Source organism: Typha angustifolia, chromosome 12 (genome assembly GCF_048772165.1).
Source record: "Typha angustifolia cultivar Huaian chromosome 12, ASM4877216v1, whole genome shotgun sequence".
In the NCBI taxonomy this organism is placed as follows: Eukaryota; Viridiplantae; Streptophyta; class Magnoliopsida; order Poales; family Typhaceae; genus Typha; species Typha angustifolia.
The window spans coordinates 9,103,695-9,126,746 of NC_133250.1; the positions used below are offsets into that span (position 1 = coordinate 9,103,695).

General features: G+C 39.5%; 3 protein-coding genes across 4 annotated transcripts; all 3 read left to right on the forward strand.

Moving 5' to 3' along the window:
• Positions 1 to 3,542: 3,542 nt before the first annotated feature.
• LOC140771628 (G-type lectin S-receptor-like serine/threonine-protein kinase LECRK2) lies at positions 3,543 to 7,008 on the forward strand. The gene is made up of 2 exons (XM_073113189.1): positions 3,543 to 5,561; positions 5,701 to 7,008. Exons 1-2 carry the CDS (start codon positions 4,414 to 4,416, stop codon positions 6,965 to 6,967), a joined length of 2,415 nt encoding a protein of 804 aa, XP_072969290.1. The 5' UTR covers positions 3,543 to 4,413; the 3' UTR covers positions 6,968 to 7,008.
• Positions 7,009 to 9,011: 2,003 nt separating this feature from the next.
• Positions 9,012 to 13,532, forward strand: LOC140771825 (actin-regulating kinase PRK1-like). Of its 2 annotated transcripts, none has more exons than XM_073113580.1 (7): positions 9,012 to 10,221; positions 10,544 to 10,709; positions 10,809 to 10,859; positions 11,041 to 11,223; positions 11,356 to 11,473; positions 11,736 to 12,496; positions 12,581 to 13,532. In XM_073113580.1, exons 1-7 carry the CDS (start codon positions 9,758 to 9,760, stop codon positions 12,965 to 12,967), a joined length of 2,130 nt encoding a protein of 709 aa, XP_072969681.1. In that variant the 5' UTR covers positions 9,012 to 9,757; the 3' UTR covers positions 12,968 to 13,532. The 2 variants fall into 2 exon arrangements, with proteins under 2 accessions (XP_072969681.1, XP_072969682.1); XM_073113581.1 differs by having other exon boundaries at positions 9,014 to 10,221; positions 12,584 to 13,532.
• Positions 13,533 to 14,181: 649 nt separating this feature from the next.
• LOC140772031 (protein EMSY-LIKE 3-like) lies at positions 14,182 to 22,946 on the forward strand. Its single transcript, XM_073113915.1, has 10 exons — positions 14,182 to 14,479; positions 16,273 to 16,475; positions 16,619 to 16,728; positions 16,848 to 17,100; positions 17,184 to 17,396; positions 17,485 to 17,553; positions 21,536 to 21,781; positions 21,870 to 21,938; positions 22,009 to 22,072; positions 22,490 to 22,946. Exons 1-10 carry the CDS (start codon positions 14,452 to 14,454, stop codon positions 22,696 to 22,698), a joined length of 1,464 nt encoding a protein of 487 aa, XP_072970016.1. The 5' UTR covers positions 14,182 to 14,451; the 3' UTR covers positions 22,699 to 22,946.
• The last annotated feature ends 106 nt before the right edge of the window (positions 22,947 to 23,052 follow it).

Consider the following 23,052-nt stretch of genomic DNA (forward strand, 5'->3'; position numbering starts at 1 on the left):
AATTGTTTATATTTGATATCTTATTTTTCTACAACTGTGTCATTCTCTATGCAATAGTATCTTTTGAAAAAGTATCATTTGATAAAAATGGGGGCTTTAGCCTTAGGTCACTGAAATCCTACCAAGGAGCAAAAATCATGGAATCTCCCTTGCAGACAAAGACAATTAGACTTCTAAATCAACCAATGCAAAATGATGTAGTAGAGTCAAATGATAGGTAATACCCTCCTCACGTCCAAATTAATAAAAGCCTCACACACTCACTTAGACATCTTTTTATTGATACCCAAATTTACCCACATCTGAGGTTTGATGTGGAGACTAATCCACTAGTTTCATTATTCTAGAAAAGTAAGATGAATTTTAGGGTTACGACATATTCATCCACGCACACACCCTAATCCTTGCTCCTCAGATACGCACGCACACGCACATATATATATATATATATATATAGAACTTCGAATCCGAATTGGAATCCAAATCCGAAACCAAAATAGTAGACCTTTGCCTTTGGATTCTCAAGAATATGAACCACTCTCTCCAGCATAACTCTAGCCAACAGTCTCTAGACTTTGCCCTAGAGACTAGAGTTGGGTGAAGATTTCAAAATGGGCTTGGACGATGATGACATAAAAGGACAAGTTTTGGGACAAATAGATGTGGGAACCACCATCACCAAACCTGTCACTTGTACATAATCTTGGGGATCCACTTAGCAGAGGAAGATTGTCACCTTGATGAACACACTTGCTCTCAAAAGTTAACTTCAGATCACAATCTCATAGCTTGGGACCTCTTGCATGCCCAAAGATTCTCTTTGGGATTGAGATGGGAATATTAGATAAGATTGGAGGAAGTACTTCGTTTGGAACCTTCAACAGTACTACCACAAGAAATAGTGGTAAACTGGTGATAGATCCAAAGATAGAAGGGATTGTTTTCTGATTATTATTTTTTCAGCTTCAATTATATATATATATATATATATATATATATATATATATAATTTGGCCCATGTAACCATGGTAAACAAAGCTATATATCACTAATTATATTAAAGGAACACTCAACACATCAAGAGAGAATATAAGCTGGAGAGATAAAATGATGCCATTGCCCAACAAAAGGATAAGGTTAAGTATTGAGTAACAAGCCTGACAAAGAATAGATAAACAAATAAAAAGAAGATCGAGTAACAACCAACAAACACAAATCGAAATGGAAACAAAGCATGAGGTGTATTGATGCGGCTAAAGTGAGATGGGGAATAAACAAAGGATAGACTTATAATAAAGAATGGAGAACTTAAACAACGAACATAGCAATTGACATTATGTTGTCACTTCTTGGATGAACCCTAGATGAATAGATAAACAAAGTAGAGAGCTCTTTGGATTCTTTGTACTGAACATTGAAGAGGACGGCCTTCTTCGTTATTTAATTTCTAAGTAAACACTCTTTTGAGACTTTAAAAAGATACATGTTTTTACTCGATTGGCTTGGCTCAAAATTTAGTAATATATTTAATTATGTTAGTGAAATCGACTCCAATTCTAAATAATTATCGTGAAGAAAATTATTTGCTAGTTTGATGGCTTAACTCAACAGCTTAATTAATGGAGGCACAGTAAATTTAAAAGAGCAACTTAGCAGCATGATTATTTGGAGTAGATCTCGATAAACTTTAGTAAAAATTATCAAACATTTATCTAATTTATATCTAGTTTTCTAACTCTTAAATAATTAAAAAATATATATGTATATGTATAATTATGACAGGTGAATCAAGGTGAAGAAGAAAAACTTGGCTGGACAAAGACAAGAAGTAGAAAAGGGAGAAAACAAAATAGACAGTGAGATATGGAGGAGAAGAGAGGTAGGGAAAAGGAAGGAGAAAAAAAAGAGAGGAGAAGGCCCAATATGGGACAGGAGGAAGAGCTTCATAGAAGTGTAGTTGCAAATTGATTGCGAGCCAATCTAGATGAATGTTCACCAATACATTGATCACCAGAATCAAACATCTTTAATCATGGTAAGTAGGATTCAAATAGACAAGATAGAAATTTAGGATGTGCGTGATTGAAGCACGCATCTCACTTGCGTAGGATTGACCTGCACTTAATTCTAACTCTGAAAATCTGAGGCCTCTTTGGTTGGTGATTTAACTAGATGTTGATGCTGGGCTACAGGATAATGAAAATCTGAATACATGATTAGTTTAAAGGTAAAGAATAAGAACAGATTCTATTTTTCTCTTCTTCTCTTCTTCTTTAAAACATTTGCTTCATGTAAAATAATGTCTTTATCAAGAATTTTCTTTTCATCAGTTGAGTTGGGGTTCATCCTAACCTTCAAATCCTTTAATAATACTTGCCAAGTGGCAAGTTCTCACAATACTAAACCGCTTATTCAAGGGAATAGAATCAGTTGTCAGATACATAAGATTAATGAACCGATATATATATATATATAGTTATAATCACGACTCGAAAGAGAATAGAGTGCCCGAAGAGCTTGGCATTGCATTATTATCTAGAATCATCAAGATTTTAGAATATTGTTATCTTTTCACTATGCTCATCCTCCTTGTTCTGTGGAGGAATAAATCCATGCCTACTCTTGGTGGCAATAATGCAAGCTCTTTGCTATGCTAACTGTAGTAGAGGATCTTCTTTTATCTTGGAGAGTGAGACACAGGTGGTCAATATAGATGGCCATTGGTGGGAGAAATCCATATTCCTTATTCTGTGGGTTGGACCATCCACTAGGAGGTTTGCTTATTCCATCACCTTTATCTTTTGACCTCTAAGATCCTATTACAATTTTTGCATGCCCACTTGTGGTACTTGACAGAAAAATATAATCACAAAAGAGTAAGAGTTATTTCTACATAAAAAATTTCCATTCCATGAAGGGAGAGTATTTCTACATAATAAATTTGGATATATATATATATATATTTACGTCATAAGAATGAGCAAACTACACTCAATCTTAATTCGGGTCAAATCTAACTAAAATGTTAAAAGTGCTACAGCTTGCTCATGAGATTTTAAATACGGGGCGAATTTATAGCGGCTTAAAACGTTGAGTATAATAGGATTGCAAAATGACTCATGATAGATTTAAGGTAAATGGCTCACCAATTTGCTCGCAAGACATCGCCTCTATACTCAGAGAGGGAGAAGTAACTAAAAGAGATCTCTCGTATGGTCCAGTGTTGAATTTAAAAGAGATGAGAAAGAAGCTGAAAGGGGAGACTAAGGAGTATGAGTGTTAATGAGCCGAACATGTATGGGATGGACTTTGCTCATGTTCGCCCCAACAATAAATTTATCAAACTCAAACATGAGATAAGGTTTTAAAAAAAATTAATTAAAATTCTAACCGGTATTGGGCTCATTTGGCTTAGCAAACTAAGTCGATCTCATTAAGAGCCCAGCTCAATAAATTTATGGAACTAAAGATCTAACTATTGAATCTCAATCTAACAGTGAGAGTATATTAACTAGTTATCACATTTCATCTAATATCTCAATCTAACAGTGAAGTGAGAATACATGTTAACTAGTTACCAAATTTCAAGTATATCCGCATACATATATTCAAACTATATTGAGCCGAATCGAACTAGCAAACCGTTGCCTGTGCTCATCTCATATATATTTCCAGCTCAAATTTTAACTTAAACTCCACAAGTGAGTTCCACCAATGCGCCACAATTGACCCGGACGGCCGTCGGCCGGCGTCTTCCTCCTCTGTATATACCCTAAAGATTCTAGCACTGGAAGTTGGGGTAGCAAGTTGTCGGCGGTGAACAACATGCCAGCCGTTGCATGCCGTGTGATATATCGATCTACGCGGCAGTGGGCAGTGAGTGAACGCCGGCAACCCGACGGATTTCCGGGCAGCGCAGCGGTGCCGGTGCGACGTCGACGAGTCGAGCGAGTTTGAGCTCCAACTTCAGTTATCGTCATCGCAGCTCTTCTTCATGGTTGGTGATTAATTCCTCAACTTTTGACTTCTTAATCGCCGCTGTGGCTTTCGGCTTGGCATTCTGTTGAAGCTTCGCATGATCCAACCATGTCAGAGTTGAATCTAAGAGCTGCCCAGCTGGGGGAGAGGGACGCATTTTGAACAGTCTACAAAAGGGATTATGGCATCGGAAGAAATGCATTAAGGGTATTGTGTTTCTTTAAATGTGTGGATCGTAAAGCGCGTCTTAAAGTCTTAACCACCGCTCATTTTGACTCCAGGGATACGAACCACTCGTTTGACCAAAAGTTGACTTCAAAGTCGTCGAAGGATGTCCTAAAATTCTTAATCCATGCAAAATCTAGAAATCTAATCCCCAAATTAATCAAACACTCCGACCCAAGAAACCACAGCACGAGATCGAGAACGAAAGAAATGATCCTCTTCCTCCTCCCGTTCCTACTGCCATTAGCTGCAACATCCCAAACCTACGCCAACCTCACGGTGGGCGGCTCCACCCTAAGCCCAGTTGGCCCCAACGCCGCCTTCTCCTCCCCCTCTGGCGACTTCGCCTTCGGCTTCTACCCGCTGCCCAACTCCTCCCTCTTCCTCCTCGCCGTCTTCTTCAACGCCACGTCGCCCACCACCATCGTCTGGTTCGCCACCAACTCGGCCGGCCCGGTCCAAGTCGCGGCCAAGTCTACTCTCCTTCTCACCGGTGCCGGGCAGCTCTCTCTCACTGATCCCACCGGTACGGAATCCTGGAACCCGGGGCCAACCGGCGCCACCCACGTGTCCCTCCTCGATTCCGGCAACATGGTCGTCTTCGACGCTGACGACACTCCTCTATGGCAGAGCTTTAGCTCTGCGACCGATACGCTTCTCCCGGGCCAGTCCTTAACCGCAGGGGCTTTTCTCCGGTCCAAGCTAACGGATTTGGACATCTCGTTAGGCCGGTACGCTCTCGTGGCCCAGACCGATGGCAATTTGGTAATGTACCCCATCATGCTCCCTACCGGTAACTACTACCACGCTTATTGGGCCTCGAATACCGTGGGTAGCGGAACCAAACTCGTCTTCGACTCGTCCGGGTCAATCTACTACGTCCTCAAGAATATCAACAATACTAACACCCAAACCAGTGAGTTCCTGATCCTCAATACTACTTACTCCACAAGGAAATTCCACCAACGAGCCACACTCGACCCAGACGGCGCCTTTCGTCTCTATATTTATCCAAAAAATCCTAACAACGGAAGTTGGGAAAGTAAGTGGTCGGCGGAGAGCAGCTTGCCGACCGACCCATGCGAGGGTGTCAGGTCGGATTATGGCGGCGGCTTGTGCGGGTTGAACGCGTATTGCAGATCGAATGCCGGCGTCCAGCCGCAACTGAACTGCGAGTGCCCACCGAGGTACACGTTCTTGGACTCCGAGAGGAAGTACTTGGGATGCAAGCCGGAATTCCCGGCGCAGCAGTGCGATGTCGACCAATCGAGCGAGTTTGAACTGGTGGAGATGGTGAACACCTACTGGCCTAATGGGGACTACGATCATTATAAACCGATTGAGGAGAATACATGCAGGTGCGGATGAAAATAAGAATTTGAATTAATTTATATCCGTATTCAATTAGTCTTATCTGGAAATGATACCATTATAAGAACTTTCAACTTTATATCATAAATAGCTTTGCGAAAATAGCTAATTTTCTAACATATGTAGGCAATATTGCTTGGATGATTGCTACTGCACGGTGGCGTTCTTTAAGGACGGGGATTGCTGGAAGAAGAGGCTGCCGCTGACGAGCGGATGGCAAGGGAGTAATATAGAAGGGAAGGCATTCATCAAGGTGGTTAAAAGCAATTCCTCCTTATTAAAACAACGGCAGCCCAATTCTGCAACTATCGCCGTGAAGAAGGATCACAGCTCTGTTCTCGTCATCGCATCTCTTCTTGGCAGCTCTGGATTCCTCAACTTGGTCTTCTTAGTCACCATTGTCGCACTAGCCTTGGCCTTCTGCAATACCAAGGAGAGCAAGAACAAGCTTCAGCATGATCCACGCATGTCAGAGGTGAACAATCTAAGAGCTTTCACCTACAAAGAGCTCGAGGATGCCACGAATGGGTTCAAGGATGAATTGGGCAGTGGAGCATTTGGCACGGTCTACAAAGGGATTCTTCTTGCATATAACTCCAAATCCCAGACCCCCATCGCAGTGAAGAGATTGGACCGGCTGCTTAAAGACACAGAGAAGGAGTTCACCAACGAGGTGAGATCGATCGGGCAGACCCACCACAGAAACTTAGTCAAATTGCTCGGATTTTGCAACGAAGGGACGCACCGGATGTTGGTCTACGAATACATGAGCAACGGATCTCTCACCGAATTCCTGCGCACAAGCCCAAGGCCTAGTTGGAGCCTGAGAGTCAAGATAGCCATAGGAATAGCGAAAGGACTCCTATACTTGCACGAAGAGTGCTGCGCCCAGATCATCCACTGCGACATAAAACCCGGCAACATACTTCTAGACGACGACTTCGTCCCCAGGATATCGGATTTCGGACTCGCAAAGCTCCTCCGCCCCGATCAGACGCGCACGAACACCGGCATCAGGGGGACGAGGGGGTACGTCGCGGCAGAGTGGTTCAGAAACTCGGCGATCACCGCAAAGGTGGATGTGTATAGCTTCGGCGTCATGTTGTTGGAGTTGGTATGTTGTAGGAAAAATTTAGAGCAGGATGCGGAGGACGAGGCGGCGACGGTGCTCACGTTCTGGGCTTACGACTGCATGAGAGGAGGGAGGATGGAGGTCTTGGTGGAGGGCGACGAGGAGGCGGCGGCGGAGATGAGGACGGTGGAGAGGTTTGTGATGGTGGCCTTTTGGTGCATCCATGAGGAGCCATCACTGAGGCCTGCCATGAATAATGTCGTTCAGATGTTAGAGGGGGTTGTGGATGTTTCTGTTCCTCCTGATCCTTACCCACTTTAGCAATTCGATATATATATATATATATATAATAAATACTTTAATACCTCTCTTAAATTTATAAGTTTAATCTAGCAACAAGTTTTCATACTTGGTACCGACTCCTCTCTATAGTTTCTTATGCAAGTCTTAGATTGATAACATTTAATTGGCATGATAGTCATAAGATAACTCAATGTTATCTTGTGTAAATAAATTTATCAAAAAAATTTAGACATATATATGTATCTAAATGGTAGGTAATATTTCAATCATTTGGTTAATTAAATATACGGAATAAATATCAAAGAGTAAATTAAAGATGAACATCAAGAATTTTACATAGAAAAACCTAAATAGAAAAAAAAAGAATATTAATTTAAACTTGAATCAAAACCAATAACTAAATTTGTAGTAGTTATATGACTAATTACAAAATAACTCGTCTATTTCCACCGATTTTGTTTCACTCAGTTTTGATTGCTAGAACCTACGATTCACTACTTTCCATCTTAGGAGGGCTCTCAGTTTTGCTTGCTAGAACTTGCGATTCACTACTTTCCATCTCAGGAGCTCTCGAGATTGATCATTTATCTAGATGATCTTTAAGACAAAAGTTTAGTGCATTAAAGAAAAGATGAACTTTGTTGATGCAAGAATGTTATAACTCTAAGAATTTATTTTCAAAAATAATCACCAACTTTTCTTAGGGTTAGAGTATCCCAACCTTTATATAGGTTAACTAAATAAAGCCAAGCCTAAGTCAAAGCGAAAATCATGTAACTCCAGAAAATTGCATGTCACATGGGCATGTTCAAACGTAGCCTGAGTGCGTTAGAACGGCCCAAGCACCAATTCTGTATGTGTGAATGGTTGAACGGCTGAGTCCGCGTTTGAATTTGGTATAAACACGGTAACTTATTTTCTCTAAAACTTGAAAATTTTCAGTCCAAATTTTATCAAAAACTTATAGATATGCTCATGAACATATATAAAAACACTTAGATTACTTCGTACATATTTGTCAATACTAAAAACTTAACAAATTATATTTTTCATTATTTAAATTGTTTAATATAAATAAGATCATTTGACTAATTAAATCCTTATCATGATAACGGCAACACAACACAACACAGCACAACTCATTTATTAAATAGTTTCTTAATTCGAATGGCACTGATTATTTAAATTTATATAATTTATCTGAATTATAAATAAATTTATTCGTATAAAGAAATTTCTTATATTATAATCTAATTTAGATTAACTTAAACATATTTTCAAAAATGTTCAAACCTAGCCCAACTGTTCATGACCACATTCGGGCTTGCTCTCTGTTCCAGATTTCCAGGGTCTCATTAGCTACGGTTAGGGGTGAAAACGGATCGGATACGGATCAGATAGTGTTCAACCCATATTCGGATCCGTATTTTTAGTTCGGATACGGATACGGATTCGGATACGGATATTGGACGGATAGCAAAATTTAAAACCATATCCTAACTAAACGGATACGGATAATTTTCGGATAAAAGATCGGATCTTAAACGGATATTAATTAAATTTAAAATAATTATAATGTTTTATTTAAATATAATTAACACAAATTTATTAAGAGTTTTACAACAAATAATTTTTTTGTACGTCAAATATATAAAATTAGAGAAATTAATCTCTATAAATAATATATAATGTATTATTAGTAATAATATTAATACTTACTATTTAAATAAGCAAACTAAAAATTGTAAATCATTTAAAAAAATATGCGAGTAAACGGATATCCGATATCCGTATCCGAATCCGAAAAATTTATCCGACCCGTATCCGAATCCGTATCCGAATTTTTTTTTAAAATTCTATCCGTATCCTTATCGGAATCCGAGTCGAATAGAAATTTGTTATCCAAATCCGATCCAAGTCGGATCGGATAGTGGGTCGGGTCGGAGTTAATCCGACCCGTTTTCACCCCTAGCTACGGTGATTCCATCATCAGGCGCATTGCACGTGATCTTGGGTAGGCTCGTAGAAGAAGCAACTCGTGGGACAGCCCGAGAAAGGTTAAAGGAGGAGAGACGAAACGATGAAAAGAAAAAGGGTAACTTTGGCTCACTTTTCTTTCCTCTCTCCGGTGAGCGAAGCTCCAAATCTTCAGGATTACGCCTTTTCTGTAATCAATTGGGAGCGCCTCCAATCTCGTGGGCGGTGGCAGATCGGAGCCCTAATCCCTCCAATCGAGCTCCAGATCTCGGAGGTTGCATAACGCTTCCTAGAATTAGTGCGTGATCTCCTTCGCGTCGGAGTTTGGAGCTCGAGATCCGTTTTTTTTTTTCTCAAGGAATCTGTAGGATTTACTTGTTTCCGATAGCATTTTGATATAAAGTCGATAGCTTGATGATAGATCTGTTCGTTTCTGCTCAACGAAGTTAAAGCTGCTCGTTGTGCAATTTGATCTTGACGCGAGTGAGATTGTGAGAATAGTCAAGTTGTGGGCAGGCTAAAAACTGTGAGGAGATCAAGGAGTTCATGTTGATTTTTGAAAAAAAAAGGTTGTTACTTTTTCCATAATTTTGCTAGTCAGCTAGCCCAGCTTCTATGATCTTGTTGATGCATAGCTCATAATTTGCAGATAGGAAAGTTACAACTTTTACACGAATTATGAACTCCTCATTATAGAAGAGATAGCAAACATATGATATCATAGTGGTGTAGACTTTGTTTATACAATTCGTGAACAATTTTAAGGTTTGGAAACAGTAGATCTCAAGTAGTTAGGGTTGTTTTGGCTGGGTTAGTGCGAATTTTGTGATTATGTGGAGGTTCAAGCAGTTCAAGCCGACAGAGCATGCTGGCCTAGAGGGCCGCACTATTGATGTCGGAAACATCAAGGTGCATGTCCGGGATGTAATTGCTGAAGGGGGATTTTCTTGTGTCTACAGTGCCCGAGATCTGGTAGATTCATCTAAGCAATATGCTCTCAAGCATGTGATTATTCAGGATGGGGAATCAATGGGTCTGGTGATGAAGGAGATTTCAGTGATGAAATCACTTAAAGGACATCCCAATGTCGTCACGCTTGTTGCACATGCTATCTTGGACATGGGTCGGACAAAGGAAGCACTGCTTGTAATGGAGTTCTGTGAGAAGTCATTAGTTACAGTGCTAGAGAGCAGAGGGGCAGGATATTTTGAGGAGAAGCAGATATTTTTAATTTTCCGAGATGTTTGCAATGCAGTGTTTGCCATGCATTGCCAGTCACCACCTATTGCTCACAGGTAAATTCCTTGTATATGCCAGCCTACTGATCTGGTGCATAAGTTCGTCTCGACAGAGTTTGTGTTATTTGCGTGATGAGGTGGTGCATTAGTAATGCAATGAGTTTTATTACCTGATATCTATTAATCAATCATATTACAAACACTCAGCTGAAATCCCTATCTCCTAACTGCCTTTAAAAATCAAGTTATTTGTGCTTATATGTGACTGAATGGAACTCACATTATTATCTCTCGTGTCATGGATATAAGCAACACATAATATTTTTAGCTTCTTTCCTGATAGACATGTCACCACTTAGATATCTATCTCCTTGGGCAGAGACCTTAAAGCTGAAAATGTTCTGCTTGGAGCTGATGGGGCTTGGAAATTGTGCGACTTTGGTAGTACCTCAACCAACCATAAGTGCTTTGACAGGCCTGAAGAAATGGGCATTGAAGAGGACAATATCAGAAAGCATACAACTCCTGCGTATAGAGCCCCTGAGGTTTAACAAGAAGACATCCCTTTCTTGTTCCTTTTATAGTTTATCATTGACGCATGCTTGTTGGCAATGCTAATGCAATTTATGGTTGGATGGTCATAGATGTGGGATCTGTACAGGAAGGAGTTTATTAGTGAGAAAGTAGACATCTGGGTAAGCTGACTTCTCTATAGGCCTAAATTTCTGTTTTCATCAACCATTTTAGTAATTCTGTCATAATTGAAGATATTTTGGCTGATTATTTTTGAGACAGCACATGCAACTAATATTTCTATTATTTGTTTTATTTCTTCCGGTCGATAAAATGTAATACATGTCTTGTTCTTTTCTGCAGGCCCTTGGATGTCTTTTATTCCGAATCTGCTACCTAAAATTAGCATTTGATGGTGAGTCAAAGCTTCAGATTCTCAATGGAAATTATCGTATCCCGGACTTGCCAAAGTACAGTTCTTCAATTACGAATCTGATCAAAGACATGCTTGAAAATTCTCCAGATTCCAGACCAGATATTACGCAGGCAAAGGCTTTGCTTGTCTATTCACCTTTGTGAATATAGTTCAGTTTTAATTTAAAAGTTTTATGCATATGATGGCCACGAGGTGCAAAAAAGCTAGCCTTATTTTCTGTTTTAAAACTTTTGTTATAACAGGTTTGGTTCCGTGTCAATGAATTACTACCTGTGGAACTGCAGAGGAACTTACCAGATGGGTCTCCATCTGCTTCAGCTTTTGATATGCACCCAACAAAATCAGATGTACGAGATGAAGGTTTGAAAATTACATGTTATGTAGCTGTAATGACATGAACTATCGTATTAACACTGCATTGTGGTTTATGGCCAACTGATTTAGTGCAAGTATTAGGAAATAGATAAAATGGATGAGCTACATATATGTTTCACCTTCCCTAGATAATGTAGGCTCAGAAAGCAAAACTTTTGGTTAAGTTTTTGTGCTTGATTTTCTTAAAGAAAGTTTTGTATCAAAACACAATTTTCATAATTTTGACATGCTAAAGTGTGTTTGGCAGGAGTTAACAAAAAGACCTCTTTGGCCCCCCGTAGGAGTCCACCGCCTCCGCCGATGCAAGATCACCTTACGAGTGTATCGCCTCCAAAGATCCGATATAATAGATCATCTCACAGTACTTCAAAGGTTGAGGAGGGTGGGGCTCCCTTAGGTGCATTTTGGTCAACCCAACATGCACAGGATTCACTCATTGTAGAAGACAAGGGACCTATTTTTGATAAAGAACCAATCAACCAAATGGCATCCAAGCATGCTCATAAAAGCAAGCAGAACAGAACTAGCCCTCCACAAGAACAGCCTGTGCAGGGGAGCAGGCGTGGAAACTCATTTGAGGGATTTAGTGGTAGTTCAGCTGACTTTGAAATAAGGTTTTCACCAAACGGCTCAGAGCATGGACCCAAGCCAATCAATCCCGAGGGCAAAGCTATCTCTCAGAACAAAGCCTTCAACACCTTTGTTGCTGAGTTTGATACCAGTAAAATTGGTTCTGGAAGCAATGTTGGTAATATGAATAAGGCTAATAAACTAAGGGAGGAAGAGCTGGAAGCAGAAGTTCATCGTCTAAAAGAAGAATTGAAACTAGCTAACTTGGAGAAAGAAGAAATAGCATCCAAATATGAGAAGCTGTCCTCCATTTGCAGCTCTCAGAGGCAGGAGTTACAGGAGCTGAAATGTGCCCTTGCTGCAGCAACAACCCCACTGTCAAGTAAAGACATCTCCAAGACCGAAACTTCCCCTGCAAGCTCACAGTCGATCACTCCGGTATGTCTACTCCTACCCTGTTGATTATTTTCAACTGAGGATCATTTCAAAGCTAAACTCAGCCATATATAATGCTCATTCTAGCAGCCAAGGGAAAAGATTGAAGGAACCCTGCATGAGCTCCAGCAGGGGTTATTTACAACAAGTCCTGCAACACCGAGCCCAGATCCAAAACCATGGGCAGCCTTTGTTGAGGACCCGAAAGTGCAGACAACAACAAAGAGCACCCATCCCAGATCAGTTCGTACTGTTCGAACAACCAATAGCAACAAAGTTTCAACTGCACAAGCCAGCACAAGTTCCGCAACTGAATCGTGGGGCTTTGAGCAGGATAGCTTTAAGGCTTTTCCTTCAGGTTCAGAGATAGCCAAGGCTACAGATCCTAGGAGCACTTCTCTGCGGTTCGGAGATGGCCGGAACGAGACTAAGAAAATGGGATCCAACCAGCCAGCTGGATGGGCCGGCTTCTGATGTGTTTGATAACGTTCAAAATTATGTTGTTACTGTTATACAGGAGCTATTGTAAAATTGGAATGGGGGAAAGGGTTCTATCCCCTTGTAGGAAAGGAAAAAAAAATGGGAATTTTGAAGGCATCACAGTACATAAATTCTGGTGTGGCTTTGTGCAGACATCAAGCCCAGGAGTACCTGAAGGTGGTGGATTAGAAATAAGATGGGGACCATTGTGGGGCTGCTGTACTCAAAACTCCACTCATGGTGGAGGATTCCAGACTTCCATTTGTGCTATCCTCTACTATCTGTAACTTTGTTGGAAAAATCCAAGTGGCCCTCTTTCTTGTAATATTTTTGGGAAAGTAATACATGATTGGATGTGGTATGCAATGTTCAATGCATGGCTGTCATTTATAACACAATACGAGGGAACCCATCATGCCATTTAGAACCAAGAGAACTCTGATGCTTTTGCAGGTCTCCTTCTTAACCAAGGACCTTTAGTTTTATAGAAGCTTGCTGTTCTATAATGTAATAATGACAGATCTTAGATGAGTATGGTTATAAACTGGTTTGAGAATTAGTGAAGTCTCTGTTGGAATAGTGTGTTTAAATGGCCAAAAATGAATACTAGATGCATGAGAATTCAGCAAGAAGATGATCACTATATAGTCTATATACATGGGGAAGTTGGTCAGTTGATCCGCACTCAATTAAGCGTCGATGAGTCAAATTCCAAGTACACCGGACTCAAATCCAACCTAGGTTCGACGCATGAGATATTTGTCGCGGATCCTGGTCTCTTGAATCCGACTCGAGCCCGGTCTAAGTCGTGACTGTTATGAGCCTAAGGTTGAGACTCCAGTCCTATATCGACCTGGTTTTTGGCCTTAGAATTTGATTTGACCCAAATTGAAACAGATCCAGATCTGAACCAGACTCACTTAGATTTAGGCCCAATCATAATTCGGATGAAATAAATTAAAAAAAAGAAAGAAAAAGGAAGACTTCCCACACTGGGAAATCCGACACGTTTCGTTCACAAGGAAGCATCTCAATCCAAACCCCAAAAACTCCCCCCACGCATGAAAAGGCCCGGAACTCAAAAGCTTGTCTTAACTGTCAAAAAATCTTTCTATAAAACGCGTTTCGAGTCCGCCTTTTGTTCCCTTTGGTTCCGTTCAAACCCTCGCTTCTCCTCTCTCTCTCTCTATATGCCCCCCCCCCCCCCCCCCTTCCTCTTCTACTGATCTCTCTAAATCTCACCCAAATCCCTTCTGAGCGTGGCGAATTCTGCAATGAATTCGACTTTCTGAGCTCGAGATGCATCGTTTCTCGCGGTTACTTGGGAGAAATGAGCGTAGAAGCGGTGGATCTCTCGGTTTCTGATGCGAGTTAGGGCTAATTTGGGTTGAAGCCATCTCCTTTTTGCTGCTTCAAGTAGGTTGCAACGTTTTCTTGGGTTTTCGGTGGTAAAAGTTCTACTTTAAGGGAATCCGAACATGGAGTATAATCCCTCTGATAGTAGCGGTGAGTGGCTTCGACAACTCCTTGGTGTTTTAAGATGATTTCCCTCGAACTAATGAGCTTCGTTACTCTACTTATTTCGGAATTGTTCTGGAATTTTAGTACTGGTGTAGCATAATGCGCGGAATTTGTTGGATGAGGTCATATCACTTATCTGCTATATGAGATGAGGAATCGGGGTTTGAGCTAGGGTTTTATAGTAACTTACAATTTGTGTACAAGTTTTCTCCCTTTTTCTTGTGGCTACGATGGGACAATCTCCTTATTGCTTGTGAGCTATTTGAAATATGAAATCAGGGTTTAGATATTGATTTGTTGTGAAATTGGTCCAATGTCCTATAAATACGTAATCTTTATGGAAAATTTCGCTCCTTTTCTCCTACAAAATTTTCCACTGCACTAAGGGTTAACCTTGTATGAAGTCAGTTAGATTTTATGGTTCTTCCGATGCATTTGGAGTGGAGCTTACTGCTGCTGATTGTCGTGAAAAACTTACATTCATCTTTCTTGTAACTTTTCAAGTTGGTATGTGCCCTCTAGCCTTGAAAAGGTGAAGAAACGTTTTGTTTGTGTTTGTAGATATTCCATCTAGAAGGGAACACAAGTCTCTTAATCTCTATGTAGTAGCCTGCTATGTCCTATGTGTACAGTAGTCCTGACTTATGTATTAATCGTTTAGGGTGTTAGGTTTGTTTGACCATGGCTACTCCAGCTGCCAGTAAAATGATAAGCAAGATTGAATGAAGCAGGACTGGTCTTCATACGCTGGTCGATGGAGGTTCTTATTAAAGTTTACATGATAAGCAAGATTTAAGGTTTTTTTCCCCTTAAAGTTTATGGTAGAGACATGTTATGCGTCAAGATAATAAGTAATTGGAAGGAGTATATCTTGCATCAAGAGTATACTTTATGAAGTAGGAAAATGATATGGAGAATAATAAAAGTATTCTCTGAAGGAAAAGAGAAAAAAAATGCTAGAAGAGGCGGAGAATTATGAGTAGCCATGTAGAATGGGTCAGAGATACAAAAATCATAGTAGATAGTCTTCTACCAAAATTATAACGTTGGTTCACTGGAGAGAGTCAAGTAATTTGTATCTATTTAAACCTTCCATTTATTTTACTTTGACAATTTCCTTCTCTATACACTGGTTTCTTGATATGTCTCTAATAGCTTATCTTCCTTTGTACTTTAAATACCCGCTTATCTTCCTTTGTACTTTAAATACCCACTTCTAAATCATTGTTCAAATCTTGGTGAATATGTTATTTTCTCAAGAAAAAAAATTAATGTGTTATATGCGCTTTTGAAATTTCTGATATGAAAATTTCCTGCAAAATCACACATCTGTTTTGTTTTGTCTACCGGTTTTTTATAGATTCTGATTACCTTCTATCTTAGATCAGATTTAGCATTTTTACTACATCTTCAATTGTAGTGGTCTGTTTGGAGTATGACAATCTAATAAATAGTCATCAACGCTCTTTTATGAAAGTTTTAGTCTTGTAACATTCAGAGATGAATTGTTGATTTACATGAGCAATTATCTGGAAGACATGTTATAAGACTGGCATTCTAGTGATTTTGGCAGATTGTAGCTAATTGTGACTGAACTGGATGGCATATTATTAGACCTGAATTCACAGGTTTAAATCCATAGCTGCATCTATATGTATGTACACATGTGAGCATTTGCACATATAGAACTAACATATAAGATATATCTCATTCTTCTAACTTCTAAGTTGCTCATGATAATCTTGTGATGTTGATTGTGCTTCCTTGAATTAATTCAGGAACTGATGATGATCTCCCACCACCATATCAGAACAGAAGTGCAAGAGGAGGGCGTGTCAGTGGAAATGGAAGAGCCATTGTTGGTGCCAGTCCATATCCCAGGGTGCAAAATGATATGGAGGTCCAAATACATCAACTTGAGCAAGAAGCATACACTTCAGTTCTCAGGGCATTCAAGGCTCAGTCTGATGCCATTACTTGGGTATTAATCTCCTTGTAATCTAGCCTAAAGAATGTAACCTACTGTTTGTGGTTTTAGTACTCCTGTAGATGTTAGTCTTTGAAGTTACCTCAGCAAACTCACAGGATGTTTTCTTTCATATTCTCTCTTTTTCGTTTTTCCAGGAGAAGGAAAGCCTCATAACTGAGCTTAGAAAGGAACTAAGAGTGTCCGACAAAGAGCATAGAGAGTTATTAAGCAGGGTGAATGCTGATGACATTATCCGGAGAATAAGGTTTCATATGAATCAACTTGGTCTTTGTCACAAACATAGAATTCAAATTCTTGAGCACTATTATTTCCACTTCAACCTTGAACTCTTTATTGGTCTTAATTTTTGTTGGAAACAATTAGGGAGTGGAGACAAGCAGGCGGGATTCAAGCTGGCTTGGTTAGTAATGCTCAACCTTCTCATGACACCATACCAAGTCCTACTGTCTCAGCTTCTCGCAAGAGGCAAAAGACATCCCAATCTATACCATCTCTATCTATGGCTGCACCATCTCCTGCCCTGCACTCGCAACCACTTCCTGCTCCAATGCAGCCAACATCATCAGCTTTGAAAAAGGGATCTGCTTCTGGAGTAAAAGGAAAAAAGACTAAATCAGTATGCGGATGATTCCAATGTTTTTTACTCTTGCGTTTTGCATTTTCTGGCTTCCCCTTTTCTTTACATGTCATGTTTTACAGGGTCAGAAGTTACCAGGTGTGGCTTCAACAAAACCAGTGCAGTATCCTTCTGCAGGTCCAAGTGGAAGGGTCCAAGCCATTAACAGGATTGCTTCAACTGAACCTGCAGAAGCACCATCATTCGATCCACTGATTGGGCGTAAAGTCATGACAAGATGGCCTGAAGATAATAATTTTTATGATGCTGTAATTACTGATTACAATCCAGTTGAGGTGTGTTTACTTGCTCAATACCAAAGTAACCAAACTTCTTTCCGTCGCTCTGTTTCAGCAAGCCTTACCCTTTATTTCTCATTGATAGGGCCTTCATGCGCTGGTTTATGACATAAACACACAAAATGAGACATGGGAATGGGTCAATCTTAAAGAGGTGAACCAATTTCTTATTGTTCTGAATCACTAGAACTTTGCAGATATCTTTTGTCGATGTTCTTGTATTGTTGGATTGTTAGTCCTCTCTCTTATACTAGCTTATAGCAGATCAGATGTTAAGCTCATGACTTGTTTTTGTAGTTATATTTGGTTATTTTGTCTTTTGTTATAGTATGATAAATATTTTTTCTTACACTTGATTAATGGTTGCTGATTAAGTTTCTTAACGATGCAAGAAGGTTTTCCTTCTTTTTCTACAAAAGACAGATAAATTTTCACCTCAGGAAAATAATATTAGTGGCACTAAACAGTACTTACCATGCCTTGTAATGAAGAAGATCTAGGTGGCAGAAGGAACAATTGTTGAAGGACAATTGACTCTATTCCTTTGAGGTGCTTATTGTTTCTTGGTTCTTTCCTTCCAAATTGTACTCCTTTGTCTCTGTTTATATGTGATCCTTTTTTGCTTACTCTTATATCATTTTTTCTAGTGTATTGAAAGGCATTCGCAGATGGTGGGGGCTCACCCACCGCGCTTAGGGGGAAGGCGGACGCTAATGCGGTCTAGCAATTTTAATATATAAAAATAAAAAAATTCTATATGATATATATAATTATATATGTATACTAATATATCATTTATAAAATTATAGTGCAATTCACAACCATAAAAATAATAGATTACAAATTTATAATTCAGTATGTATAAATATTTCATTAACTTCTTAATAGTAAATTATCACAATCTGAAATAATACTAATAATTGATGGTTTGAAATGCATTAATAGTTGGTAGTTCCAATGCTGGTGGTGCTGGTGGTTTCCAATGTTAGCATGTGGCCTCGTTCCCATCGGTTGAAGCTCTTTCCTTCTTTTCCATCGATTAAAGCACAAAGAAAGAAGAGTTTGGTGGTTTCCAATGTCAAAGAGAAAGAACAGAAGAAGAAAAAAAAGAGGAGGAGAAGATGAGTCAATCCATGGTTTGATGGTTTCCTACCGGTTGCCATCGCCGCTTGTCACCGCCGCTCGAAGCGTTTGAGCCTTTGCTTGCCGCCACCACTTAGACGCCTTCGCTTGCCGCCGCCGCTCAACGCCTTCGCTAGCTACCACATAGGAGAGGAGCTTTCGAGAGAGAGAGCTGCGAAAGGGTTTGGTTTTCTTTATGTATAGTGGGCCAGTCATTAGTTATTAAACCCGATCCACACCCAGTTCTAACCCGTTTGGTTAGCTAGCGAGCTGAAGTGTCGCCCACCTTATCGGGCTGCTTGGGCTCGCCTAACTCTTTATAGTGCCTAGGCAGCCAGCAATGGCGGTTGGTCGCCCCATGCCGATGCCAACCCACATAGCGGGGCAGCCGGAGCACTGCCTCACCATGGCAGCCGCCAAAATTGATTTTCAAAACACTGATTTTTTCCATATAGTCCAACTTCATATTCCTTTTTTGTTGTTCTTCCAATACTTGGCTTGCCAACTTCTAGACACATAAGGCACTTATTTCATCCTAGAGGATGGTTGTACATAGAAAAACAATATCAAGCAGTATCACTTAATTCAAATTTACTGTTGCTACATATCTTTAGTATTAACTATAGTTTGTTTGACATGTAAACTACTTTTCGTTTGCTATGATGTGGCATATCAATAACAGTTGTATTGCTTGTTCATTTGATTGTCTTGATGCTTGCAACGATACCTAGCACGGGGAGTGCCGATGGGACTCTCCTGTGCCACCTTGTGCCAATGTGTGTCCGTGGTGATTGACATATGTTGTGCTAGTGGTGTGCTAACATTTGGCATGGGGGAGTGTTGATGTGTGCCACTATATGCCGATGTATGCCATTGCCTATGTCGCTCTTCACCAGCAGGCTTATTTCCCAAACCAAAAGGAAGAAAAGGAGGAGAAATAGAGATTTAAGAGATGAGGTCGATCCAAAGATGGAAGCTTTGAATCTCATCAAAGGATATGGTTTTCTTATTTTCTCTTCCTAATTTTTTTGTTTTGTAAACCATACCAGAGATTAATCATCCTATGTGTGGCAAAATAAGTTAGATCTATCATTTGTCAGTCATTTTTTTGGTGCTAGATCTATTTATGCTCTTTAAAACATAGGAAACAAAGAAAAAGAGAAATTATTTGATATTATGTGTTGAATTATATTTCTACTTGTCTTTTGTTATATTTAAGTCTTTTATAAAACACGGGAAACAAAGAGAGAGGTATTTATTTAATATTAAGTGTTGAATCATATTTCTACATGACTCTTGCTATACTAAGTCTTTTACAATATTATCTTATGGATAAAAGGCACTAATGTAAGTTTTAATTCATATATTAGAACTTAAAATATGTACAAATACCTTTAAAAATCTATATAGAGGTGCGCTAGTGTGTTAGTGGGGCACTAGGGCCAACGTATGACAATCCTTGCTTGATACAAAGTAAATCATAGAAGTTGTTTCATCAATGTAATAAAAGGTAGCTAGGGGTTGCGGGCAAACACTCTCCATGTAGCGCCAAGGCAGTTTAGCATTTTTAATATATAAAAAATAATATATATATATATACTAATATAACATATATAAAAATTTTAATAGTGCAATTTACAACCATAACAAATATGTATATGTATATATATGTATATGTATATATATGTAGATGTATATATATGTATATATATACACAGATGCTATTAATGCATCTAAAATAAATTAATTATAATGGGTGCATGTCAGCAAGTGAGAGGGAGAGTGAAAACAGTGGGTGAGCACTTGGCCTTTTATAAGCCAGTGACTTTAGTAGTTAATCAATTAATACTAGAAACCTTGTCTTTTATGATGTCAGAAAGAAGTTTTGTCATTTCTATTGATAGCTTTCGTCTCAACATCCTGTTATCAGAACTCTCATTATTAGAGAGAAAGAGAGAGATAGCCATCGCTAGCTACCAACACCGCCGCTCATCGTGACGCTCTGGAGGAAGAGGGAGACAACTTGAGTATGAAAGGAAGATGGGTTTACCATTGCCACTTTGCATCGCTCACTACTGTCAGTCATGCGTTGTCTAGGAGCATGGAAGGTTAGGGAGGGAAGAGCTTCATCCTTCAAGTAATAGAACACCCCCCGAGAAGAAGTACCAATGAAAACTACCGAAATTTGATCGAGAGATGCAGAGTAGAAATTTGGGATTCTAGGACTCAAGAGTGAAGTTGGTTTATTTTATTTTATTTTGGAATGGTTAGTTCTCAAACCCAATTAAATATCTGACCTGCTCCAACTCTTGAGGCAGGCCGTCTGTCCTGGCAGGCGCCCAAGTGGACCACAAGGCAGGCCAACTACAAATCGCGGCTGCCTATACCCTTTGCAGGGCAGCCGTTGCTCTGCCCTGCATTGTGTTTCATACTTCTAGTAGCAGTTGTATAGAAAATTTTCAGAAATCATTGTGTATCAATATTTCAATTTGTCGCAGTGCACTAGATAAAGAGCAGTAGCTTTCTTTGTTCTATTAATACTGTCTAGAGTCATATAATAAGACAGACTACAAAGGAAATGTGAATTCCTTGCCCTGAAAGAAAGAAAAACCAGAAATGTGAATACTTTCTTGCAGAACCTCATTACTGCAGGATATAGTATCGGTTTTAGCACATTCCTTGGGATTTCCATATTAATACATTTGGAAACCCCTGCTAACAAGATAAAAGAATTCTCAGACTCTACTGTTGCTATATAAGGATTGGTTTTGCTGTTTCTGACGTTCTCAGTAGATTTCGTTACAGTGAATTTTTTGTTTGCTTCTTTCCAGATGTTCTTCTATAGTTTCTGATAACTTATATTAGTTCTTTGGCTGGAGTAGACAAGAGTCTAGATCAGATTCTTTTAATGAGAGATCGGAAATGATTAACGCCTCATTCATCTTCCTAATTTACCTTTTGAAATTACCCTTTTGATAATCTGCTTGTGTTTCATCCTTTTGGCTTGGTTGCAGATTTCTCCTGAAGATATAAGATGGGAAGGTGAGGACCCAGGTATTAATCATCGTTCAGGTCGTGGTGCTCCAGGTCGTGGGATTAAGAAGTCCACGGGACGTGGTGGTGCTGTACCAGGTGCAGGAAGGGGAAGAGGATCCCTCAAGAACATGCCCAAGAGAGACTTCCTTCTGGCTCAAAATGGCACTGGGAAAAAGGGCGCCGATGACATTGAAATTCTTCATACAGAAACTCTTTTGAAGGAGGTAGTTTGGAAGAAACTAAATGGGTCATATTTACTTTTTAGGCCTTAAGATTTGATATATGGTATTTCTTGCAAATGATGCCAAGCAGGTGGAGAGGGTTCTTGGTGCAAGTCATCCTGATCCTCTTGAGATTGAGAAGGCGAAGAAAGTCCTGAAGGTAAAAACTACTAAAGGTATTGTGTTTAAGCTGTTATCTGAATTAAACTAACATAAAGATTTCCTTGTAGGAGCATGAACAATCATTGATTGATGCAATTGCACGGCTTGCTGATGCATCAGATGGTGAAAGTGGTAAGTGTTGATCTGCCTCTCTCGATACAATCTGCTTCGTAGACATCAGCAAGGCTCTTTCATCTGCACAAACTATTCTCTTCCAGTTAGGATATATATATATATATATATATATATATATTACTCACGGTAATGAGATGTATAACCATTTAAGGAAACCATGTTATCTGATATCATTAGAAAAGGGAACCCTGACATTGTGACCATATATCTGATGGTTCTTATTAACACGAGGATCCTATCTCTTGATCTTCCCTTCCTATTCAGTAATGGTTTTTCTTTCGGAATTGTTCTTGTTTTTTCTTTTCATGAATTATCTGACAAGAAATCCGTGTTTGTTTAAGCTACAATTTGACTTGTATTGAAGGAATACCTTTCTGCTTAGCAGATTATGACCCTTTTTTTTTCATGAATCAGAAGGTGGGCACCAGTTCTCACATGGGCACGGCCAATCAATGGAACGCAATCGAGGATGGAGGAATCAACAGTATGCAGGGAATCAACACGGAGCCAACTTTGACGACGACATGGCTGGTGAAGTTAGGGAAGGCTCTCTTGGTGATCACATGATTAGAGATGGTGCTGCATCTGACTATCGGCATGAAGGCGATGACGACGACATATAGTTCTTGGCTGATGACTGTATATTAGAAGAATGATCCACGTAGAAGCATTGTGTTGTCTTGAATGTCTTTGCTGATATTTATTACTTACCACTTAGTTGCATTTATCTTCAGATGAAAGTATCTCTACTAGAAAGGATAATCTGATCTGAGATGATGACTAAGAAAAGAAATTTCTAAGGCTTGTGAGCCTCTGTAGAATTATATCACTGTTAACCTGTTGACCATGTAAATTATTTTGATATGGCTCCCATTTTTTTGTCTTCTATGATCTCCAATATTCATGAGCTTTATTTCGGAATTAATGAGATTGATGCAAGAGTTACTAGCATGGCCGTTTGTACCTGAAGATTGTGT

Bases quoted from the DNA above. Each gene is read 5' to 3' on its own strand.
- LOC140772031 (XM_073113915.1), top strand. From the start codon at position 14,452: ATGGAGTATAATCCCTCTGATAGTAGCG. The intron at 16,476-16,618 runs GTATTAATCTCC...TCGTTTTTCCAG, and splicing joins AGTCTGATGCCATTACTTGG to GAGAAGGAAAGCCTCATAAC. The intron at 22,073-22,489 runs GTAAGTGTTGAT...TTCATGAATCAG, and splicing joins TGCATCAGATGGTGAAAGTG to AAGGTGGGCACCAGTTCTCA.
- LOC140771825 (XM_073113580.1), top strand. From the start codon at position 9,758: ATGTGGAGGTTCAAGCAGTTCAAGCCGACAGAGCATGCTGGCCTAGAG. The intron at 10,710-10,808 runs GTTTAACAAGAA...GGATGGTCATAG, and splicing joins CTGCGTATAGAGCCCCTGAG to ATGTGGGATCTGTACAGGAA. The intron at 11,224-11,355 runs GCAAAGGCTTTG...TTGTTATAACAG, and splicing joins CCAGACCAGATATTACGCAG to GTTTGGTTCCGTGTCAATGA.
- LOC140771628 (XM_073113189.1), top strand. From the start codon at position 4,414: ATGATCCTCTTCCTCCTCCCGTTCCTACTGCCATTAGCTGCAACATCC. The intron at 5,562-5,700 runs GTGCGGATGAAA...TAACATATGTAG, and splicing joins ATTGAGGAGAATACATGCAG to GCAATATTGCTTGGATGATT.